Source organism: Apium graveolens, chromosome 4 (genome assembly GCF_009905375.1).
Source record: "Apium graveolens cultivar Ventura chromosome 4, ASM990537v1, whole genome shotgun sequence".
Lineage (NCBI taxonomy): Eukaryota > Viridiplantae > Streptophyta > Magnoliopsida > Apiales > Apiaceae > Apium > Apium graveolens.
The window spans coordinates 308303482-308313393 of NC_133650.1; the positions used below are offsets into that span (position 1 = coordinate 308303482).

A 9912-nucleotide genomic window follows, 5' to 3' on the forward strand; every position below is an offset into this window, starting at 1 on the left:
GTATTTCAATATGATTTGACCAGCTAGTTAGAAATATAATTTTAAAAAAATTAAAATATAAGTTGTCTACTTTTGTTTATAAATTTTTTTTTATAAATAATAATTTTAACTAGCCAGTCAAAACACATTGCAAAAGTCAAAGCGAAAAATAAAAAAACAGAGAGTAGTATTCAACACAAGTAAGATTAAGGTGATTAGGAAGAGATTGCTTGTTATTTACGCAAGGTGATTAGGAAGTGTAACAGTCTACATCTTACAAAGGGATGTGCACGCACACATTTAAAATGTAATACAAGACAAAAATTTTGTAGTAAAATAGGAAATCTCTTCTATCTTAGTTTATCAAGTTTAATGGCTGATTTTAGATCATGAACACATGTTAATCACTAAAATTTACTCCCTCAGTCCCAACCAATTGATATCGTTTCTAAGAGAGTGTCCGGCACACATTTTTAGATGGATATAAAATATAGTTCTATAATTTTTTTAAAAAAAATTCTTTTTCTGAATAAAAGTAGAATGTTTAAACTTTTATTCAGAAAAAGAAAATTTTAAAAAAAAAGTTATAGAACTATACTTTCTATTCATCTTAAAATGCGTGTCAGACACTCTCTTAGAACGATAACAATTGGGAGAGACGGAGGGAGTATAAATTTGAAATATTTTGATTGGTGTAGTTGTTTTGAAGACCGAAGAGTTCATCGTTATTAAGAAGTGTTATTTAATCAAAACAAGTCAAAAATTATAAAAATTTGTGTTTAGTGTGTGCTCATGACACACCACAGAAAAACCAAAACAAATATCACTACACTGCTGACTACACTGCTCCCGACTCCCGTTGTTTTCAATATCTTGAAAGATATTCTTATAATCCGGTGAATTGCTATCTCTTTTGATGGACTGGAGAAATCACACAACGTTCCCCATTCATGTGCTTGAAGCTCTAGTCACAGGAGGTTTAAGAGGCTGAATGTTCCTCCCAGTCTTGCTCCCTACATATTTTTTTTAATTTGATGTTTAACTTTATGACATATATTTTTAGGGACTTTGTTTAATATGTAATCCAAACACCTAAATATGTATTTCAAAAGTTAAAACGTCAATATAAAAAACAAGGGGAGTAATATATGGTCAAAATTGCACAAACTAAGATATTAGGTAATATTTGTATGCACAAAAAAAATCACCAATAAAAATAAACCAACTGATTAAAAGTACTTAGAATTTAGTGCTCAGAGTCTGCCCACGAACACATACCAGAAAAACCCATATATAAAAGAAATGAGTGAAAAGATTATTCAGAGCAAGCTTATTTGTAAAACCAATGTGCTGCACTTATCACAATTTAAGCCCCATGGAACCAGCAGGCTAGCACTTTAAATGCCATTCAGGCTTTTCTGTTGTAAAATTGATAAAGCTTAGAAAACAGATCATTTGATAGAGCACATCCATACAACAAAGATAAAATCGGGACAGTTTTCTGAAAATGGCCCCTTGCAACCCAAATCTACCGCAGGTTCATATTATTGTTTTCCAACCATGACATAAAACTAGATTCTACTCTCCGATATACAGCAAACCAACAAAACTACTACAAAACTGGCTCAACATGTCCAAATCAGGAAGACAACCGACGGAAGCTTCACGGGTCCAAATCAACATTAAATCAGAGAATTGCAATACATATAGCCAGCAATACATACACTCATTACTACTAAAATCAACGGGCATTTTTCAGTTTGCAATATCCATAGACTATATCTTGCGTCTCACAACTATAATTCTATTTAGTTCCCACTATATTATACTTTATGTTTTTAATGAAAAAATTAAAAACCTGAATAGATAGCAGAAATATTTCTTCCAAACACCCAAATGAGCTCATATAAAAGTGGTAAAAATGAACTCACTGCAAAAAAAATATCGAAAGGGTAGCTAGCAAAAAGGATCAAAAATTAACAATACTATTAAAAAACAAGTTTCCCATTTTAAGCATGATACATAAACCACAGCCAAATCTGACAACATTCGATAATAGGTATAAAAACATACAGTATAAGGTTTATCACAGAACAGTAATAAACATATTTCCAACAGTCATGAACCACGGAAATATTTGAACTGAAGCATGTGGGAATTAAAGCACAAGGACAAGCCACTAGCACATATAATTATAAGACAATCCCACGTAGCTGGAAAATCTAATTAAATCTGAAACAACTTCCATGAAGTCTGAAGCAACTTCTACACTCCCTGCACCACAGAAAATGGAACGGGCAAACATCAAAATCAGGGAACATCAAGCAGAAGCACAGTAATAAGAACATTTTTGTGATTACGGGGATCACAGCTTATAAAAGCGACAATGTCAAGGGTAACATACTACATATCTGAGAAGCGCGTCTTTTAAACTAGCACAAAAAAAATCTAAACTACCAAAAAGATTTACCTGTTTGGAGGTGACTTGTGTATCTGCCAAAAAGCAAGCAAAAAAGAAAAAAAAATGTCAGTCCTTTTTACCAGCTGAATAGGAAAGCAACAAAAAAACATCAAAAATTCATTCACTTCCAAAAAATTTAAAAAAGAAATTACTTGCAAATCGATTATAAAGAATTCTTATTCAGTGAGGTACATTTCTAAGAAATAACATAAAAGTAAAAGGTAGGAAAAACTCTTCGGTTCAAGAAAAAATTGGTGTAAATAACAAGTGTGTCAAAACAAACAGTCAAACAACCGATGACTGGAACAGCATAATTAGCAGGTCCGCTGAATGCAACCAGTGCAATCAACGTCACTCTTTCATCATAATATAGTTTAGAAATTTACTAAATGAAAAAATGTGTAACAGATGCATTCGATTACCATAAAAAGATGTTTAGCGATAAAAAAATAAACACAGACTATTCAGACAAGTAATATATTCATTTATATTAAAAATTCAGAAAAGGTTTAGCCTTTTTTATTTTTGTATGCTAGACTAGTGCTTGTGCTAGCCTAAAGTGGAAGAGTACATTTTATCTTGGCAAAAGTTTCAGAATGGAAATGTGCCACATGTAACTTATGTAACCAAGGGTGTCATAAAAGAATGATCATACTATTAATACTCGTATCGGAAACATATTCTATTACTCGTTAAATCATGATTAACCCTTGACATATATATGTCAAAATGAAAGGCTTCTCGCTGCTGAAGGTCTTATAAGGCAACAGCTGTAGGAAAGTATAGCATATCGATTTTAATTCCACCTATATGCACAATATAATATATAAACCAAATTAACAGGATATAAGATAATTATGTACTTATGTAATTTTTATTTTTGAAATCGCAATAAAAGAAAGTAGTGTACACTCTAATAAAATAACAAACGAAACACCACAATTCCATCACTAACCAATTTGATATAACCTCATTTTGTGTTCTTTCCACAGAATATGTTGAAATTCTTATTTCGAGCTCTGCTCCTTCCTACTTTTTGTCATCCGAGTTCTCACTTATACCATCAACCTTCTTCAGTATCTATTTCTCCGACTAGGACTTAATTTAAAATGAAAATTGCTTTCCATTTTTCTAAATTGATAACTTTGCAGAGATTATGAAAATTATGCATTTTAAATGACTTAGAACATGCTTGAAAGATGTTAAGGTTGGACTCGGTAATGTATGATATTAATAATTGGAGAATTCACCTAAAAAGATTACTAAATGATGCTCATGATAAATGTTCTAACAATTTTGTACTGATTTGGCAACTCACGTTAAACAACTTATTATAAATAATTAATAAGAATCATGTCAATAACTTTGTAGCAACTAAGATGAACTTTCTCTTGAAGTCAAAATAATATTTCTAAATGTCCATAGTTAGTATAAGCCATAAACAATTATACCAGAAAATTAATGTGTGCATACCTCCCATTCCCATATATGTTTTTCAATCTTCAAAAGGAAGAAAAAGATTATTTATACTTTGTAATATGAAAATGTGATTATCATTTAATTTTGAATAACTAGTAGGGAAATTTGTAAATTACGAGTTTTTGGAAACATGATCGTGTATTGAGAAAACCAGTAACAACAGGTTCAAAAAAGAGTAAGAATATTTTAAGATATGACTATTGGGTTTTTTTTTATTTTGTAATACTGTCCTTGTATGGTCATCCTCTTGCTATAAAAGAGGCTAAGATACAGGGTAAGCCATAAAGAAAAACGTTTTGATTAAGAACAAATATGCTGGTCCCAGTACTAAGGAAGCCTTCTACAATTAAAAGATTATTCAAATGTTCAAGAAAATGAGAAAAATGCCCCTAAGTACGTACTTAGGGGAATTACATGAGTACGTGGTGTATTTTAATAGTAGAATTGAGAAATTTTTAATGAAGTCGTGTAATTACTAATATACCCCTCGTGTATTCAAATTAAAAAGTCACAAACTCACCAAACTTAGGTGAGACTTACGAGCATTAAGCTCTAAGAAAATAATTAGGAATTTGTTATTTAGGTATTTGGCGGAAAAAAATTCCTATGTAACATAATTAATGTCTTGCAACAAGCCCTTTTTAAAAGAAAATTTAAATCATTGGCCTAAGGCGGGTGCCTATTTAGTTTAAAAGACAGCCCTCAGATTCTACATCGTTCTGTTTAAATATCATTTTATATAAATAGTTTTGTTTACATTCCTTTTTTTCAGACAAGTTTATTTAATTATCTTTACTTTTCTATTTTAATGCTAATTGATAACTTTTCGATGGAAATAAGTTCATTGATTTGATCTGATAACTTAAGCATAGTGCCTATTATCTCAGTTGGTCAGAAGATGATTAAAGATTTCAGTCAAATAATTTAGCAAATTGATGCGACCAACAGAACGGACTATATCTATTTTAGCCTAATAAATAGTAGTCAAATAAATAATTCACAAGGAATATAGTTCCGGGTCAAAAAGAATATAGGAATATCAAAAATGTTTTTTTCATCAAAAAAAATTTCCTTTCCTAATTTCCTTCACATATTACCTACTTTCTTGACTAAAGGAATAACCTTACAAGGAAACTATATTAAATCAAAATCATTATCATGCAGTTTTTAAATTAGAAAAAGTCGTTACAATCTTCAAAAGAAACTTGCCAAAGAAACTGATATGTACATAAAGTTATTCCCTTGAGTAACTGCAAAATGGTTAAAATCTTCCTAAACAAGCTTGGTTACTTTATGAGGCCATATAGTAATCATTAATATTAAGAATATAAATCAGAAATTACAGACAAACTTTTTTCAACAAATACGGCCAAATATTTAGCTTGAGTTGAGGACAGCAAACAATCAGGACATAGAACAATTCTACATCCAAACATCTATTAGAAGACAGAGACAATAAATTCTGTGATCTGCTTTGATGCAGCCCACACACTGATACACCCACCTTACAGCTAATGGAAGGAACGACTAAGCAAAACAGAACAGAACGACTGAGCAATATTATTATTAAGGGTTAAAAACATTATTTCCCTGAAACTTGTGACTTGATAAGAGTGAAAAGAAATTTATAAAATAACTGATAACATTCAATATCACTAACCAAAGTATCCTTATGTGTGCGTTACTACACTTATACAATGAATGGAGATATACAGATTCCTAAAACATCCATATAAAAAGTATAAAATTGCTAAATCAATGATAATAAATATCTAAATTTACTATCACAAATGAGCATAACAAAAAATACATAACCTTACACCAAGAAATATTTCATCTGAATCAGTTGCATGAACAACTTATTAGGTATATACAGGTCCTAGACTCCTAGTTATAGCATGTACATGGAGAAAAGCTAGCCTACGCTGTACATCAGTTATAAAAAAAATTACTAAAATCAAATTGAACTCTAATACCTACATTCCAGAAAAAACATTTATCCATCAGATCAGATGTAAAACGAGTCACCTTATGGTAACTCTAATTTTATAGAAATTCGAGCAATCAAACAAATCTTGCAATGCTACTTACCTTGAGCATATTACATTATATTTAAGCATGAATCAAATTTGAATCAAACAATAAATGTTAACTTCATATCACATCCAAAACATGCATTTCACATTTATTTGTTTGTTTATTTACTAATTAGCATAACACGCGTCTTGTCAATCATCCGAAACATTAAAAAGCAGTTATACTACATAATTTATACATCCCAATATACCAGATACGCATACAATCATACATTCATATCATCAACACATCCGGAAATATAATTCACACTAATCCAAATGGATACCTTTTCCAGCTTCATCCGCATCATCCTCATCATCATCCATAGCAGTAGCAACCGAAACAACCGGCTCGATCACAGCAGCAGGATCATCCTTCTCATCGGGATACCTAACAACAACAACAGGACAAACACAATGCCTAACACAATAATCACTGACACTCCCCAACCTTCCATCACTCCCGCGTTTCGTGGCACCAAATCCACGGCTCCCCATAATGACAGCACTCAATCCTAACCTCTCAACTTCCAAACAAAGCCTCTCCTTCATATCATGATCCTTAACAATATGTATCTTAAACGGAATCTTCGCATCGACTAACGGCTGCGCCACATCAGCAGACTTCGTAGTCGTAAAAGTATCGAAATCATCCTCTAACTTCTGCTGAGACTCCTCATCAGTTAAAGTCAAGTCAACAGAGCCCCAATCAGCACCATAGAGAACAGAAGTAGGACGAACGTGGAGGAGAATAACGGCGTCACCAGGACGGAGATAGTGATGGACGGACCATTTGACAGCGAAGGCGGACTCGTCGGAGAGATCGACGGCGATGCCGATCTTGCGTTGGGCGTTGGCGGTGGGAGTTTCGGTGGCGTGAGGAGTAGTAGGTGGAGGAAAGCGTGGAGAGGAAGATTTGACTTTGATCGAAGCGAGAAGAGGGAGATCAGAGTCGGTGATTGATGAATTAGGGTTAGGGTTCTTGTGGGGATGCATTTGGGGATTTTTGTTAAGGGGTTTTTGATCCACTGAAATGTCTTTTTTTGTGTGTGTTTTGATTTTCAAGTGTGTGTGAGTTTGTGTTTTGTAGAGGGTTCGGGAATGTTTGGGACTTGAACAGCGAACGGTTATGGGTTTTTACAGTTCTGGTAATTTCCGATTTTTGTGGCTTTTTAAATTTTCTCTCCTTTTTCATCTTTAATTCGCCGAATGCAAAAAGAAATTTTCTCGTCCTCCGTCACGGTCATGACGACACTCAAAGAAAAAAAACAAGTTTTGGCCGAGTAGACCACCATGGAGCAGTCGAGTAGGCTGTTATGGTGCTCTCGGTTGAGTAGATTTCAGAGGAGCCCTCTGTCGCGGTCACACGTGACGAACATGGATGAAATTTTGTGATAATTTTTCGACAAAAAATCGAAATTTTCAGATTTCTTAATTAGCCCAAATTAGGTCGATTAGTGAAATTTAGTCAAAAATTAGGACCAATTAATCTCGATTAAGATTTATTAGATAGTAAGTCTTATAATAAACCTTTGTAAAAGTTAATTAACAACTTACACTCAATAACTAACTCAGATTAAGGCTAATTAGCCTCGATTAAGGCCGACTAACTTACTTTAGCTCAAAATTAGGTTGTGTTAAGTCTAATTAACAGTTGTTACCTAGAAAATAGCCCCGATTAGGGCATGTTAATGGTTTTCACCTTATAATTAATTTTTGTAATGGTTAAAAGGTGATCAACGCTAGATTATAACCCTGGTTGAGGTAGTTTAGCATCAAACGCTAACCAATTAGCCTCGTTAAGACCCGAAGCGTGAAAGAACAATAAAAAATAAATAAGCCATCGTGAATGTGTAGATCGATGCACACTTCATAATATGATCGAACTCAAGAAGGGACGAAACAACCCCCGAACGCGATTAAACTATTATAACTTCAACAAAAACTCAAGAAGTTTTCCCGAAAGTTTGGGACAAATGATATGGATGAAAGCTAATTCGCAAAGACAAAAAAAATGCTGATTAATTATGTCCAACAATTGATTGGTCAAAACCTATTAACACCACGACCCAAAATGGTTACAGTGACTTATAGTCAACATAATGTTACTTCTAACTCTTCCTAACCTCGCACTATGTAGCTTACAGTTAACATAATGTTGTTGTTTGAGTTGCTTAATACTCCAACAGTGGCTTCTTAGCAAGTATAGCTATTTTTCGTTTTATACAGCAGCAAAAGTGACTCATGCCAATTTTTTAACGGAGATGCTTTCAAAACAAGAAAGTGTGTGTTTAATATATATGGAAAGACTACCTCACTCATTTACTTACCATAAATGTTTGGCACAAGTTAGGTCGTGACAGGCACGACACAATACTAGTCCCGATAGTTTTGATAATCCGAGTAGACTGTAATGGCCACAACCCGAAGTGGGTTGTGACGTCCACGAACCAAAATGAGCTACATGATATGATATGCCCACAGAGATGATCTAAAAACGAGGTGTACTGTAACACCAAAAACATCATCAAACATGGAAACGGTCTGCTATAAGGAATGAACTAGAATTTTACTGTCTACAAGAGTCATACTTACCATCTAAGTTGAAGACTTGACCTAAATCTAACCCCAGACTCGGCATCTTTATAAAAGGCTTTATCGCTCAACCTAAAACTACCATTTTTTGGTTTGATTCTCTAAAATAAATAGATACGTACGCATCTCGATCCCAAGTGCAGCCATTCAAGTACAAAAGTTAACAACCCTAGCATTAAATACAAATGAAACCTTAATTTTTATCCCACAACAATTAGTTTGATATTTAACTGTTAAAGAGTTATAAGGGCTAATTAAAAAAAAATTATGTGTGGCCATAGTGATAGTCTTGAAATAATTTACACATGAGTTTCGAGGTGAGATATGGATTGACACTTTGCTTTGTTAATGGAGTTCGGAAAGGATCATGGTATTGTTGTTTCTTATCTTAATCCTGCTACCAGTCAGGTTCTTTCTTATTTCATGATTCATTGATTTAGTTGTTGATTTATAAAGTTCTTTATTATGTTTGGAATAACTGTGTTTTTACATACCGGCCAGTCTATTTTATTTCATGATTCATCGATTTTGTTAATGATTTGTGGAGTTTTTGTTTTTAATGCTAGTCATTTAAGTTATTCTCAAATTGCTTTTAGCTAGTCTCTGAAATATGTCTCGAATAACGTAGTTAACATGGCTTAAGTGCGAAAATTATCTTGTTACACTACATGCTTACAATTTGTACACAGTGAGCTGCTATTTTGTCTTTATATAGTTATTCTCATAAATTAGACAATAGATTCTCTCGTGTAAGAATTATCTTGTTATACTGTATGCTTACAATCTGTACCTAAATCAGCTACAATTTTATCTATGTACTATTATTTTTATAAATTAGACAATATGTTCTCTTGTGAATGACCCTAACAAAATAATTAATAAATCAAGAAAAAAATAAAAAAAAACAAAATTAAAAAAAAACAATACCAAATCATTCAAATACACCACTGTATCCGCACAGTAAATCAGAGGCCGTAGTAGAAAAGTTTATTAAGATTTTAACTATTTAAATTTTGAATCCTTCAATAATATGTAAATATTATAACTTCATTAATTTCAATAATCCATACTTATTATTTTTCTTAAATTATTTTGATATAAAATAATAAAATTACAAATATTATAATCTGGGCATCGCCAAGTAGTAATTTAATCTCCACCCACCCTGTACACTATACATGTACTAATGTACTGCTCGGATCGAAAATGGGTTATGGAAATGTAATTCGGCCCAATCCATAAACTGAGAGTCTGGTCCGTTCGTTGAAATAGTGAAGTATAGTTTATTGTGTCATATTGTGATTTCAACAAAATATAAACATG

The 9912-nt window shown here is 32.7% G+C and overlaps 1 protein-coding gene across 1 annotated transcript; it reads right to left on the minus strand.

The window, feature by feature from the left end:
• Positions 1 to 1945: 1945 nt before the first annotated feature.
• LOC141721627 (universal stress protein PHOS32-like) lies at positions 1946 to 7080 on the minus strand. Its single transcript, XM_074524626.1, has 3 exons — positions 6282 to 7080; positions 2450 to 2472; positions 1946 to 2253 (listed from the first exon to the last, which is right to left on the minus strand). Exons 1-3 carry the CDS (start codon positions 6988 to 6990, stop codon positions 2245 to 2247), a joined length of 741 nt encoding a protein of 246 aa, XP_074380727.1. The 5' UTR covers positions 6991 to 7080; the 3' UTR covers positions 1946 to 2244.
• Positions 7081 to 9912: the final 2832 nt, after the last annotated feature.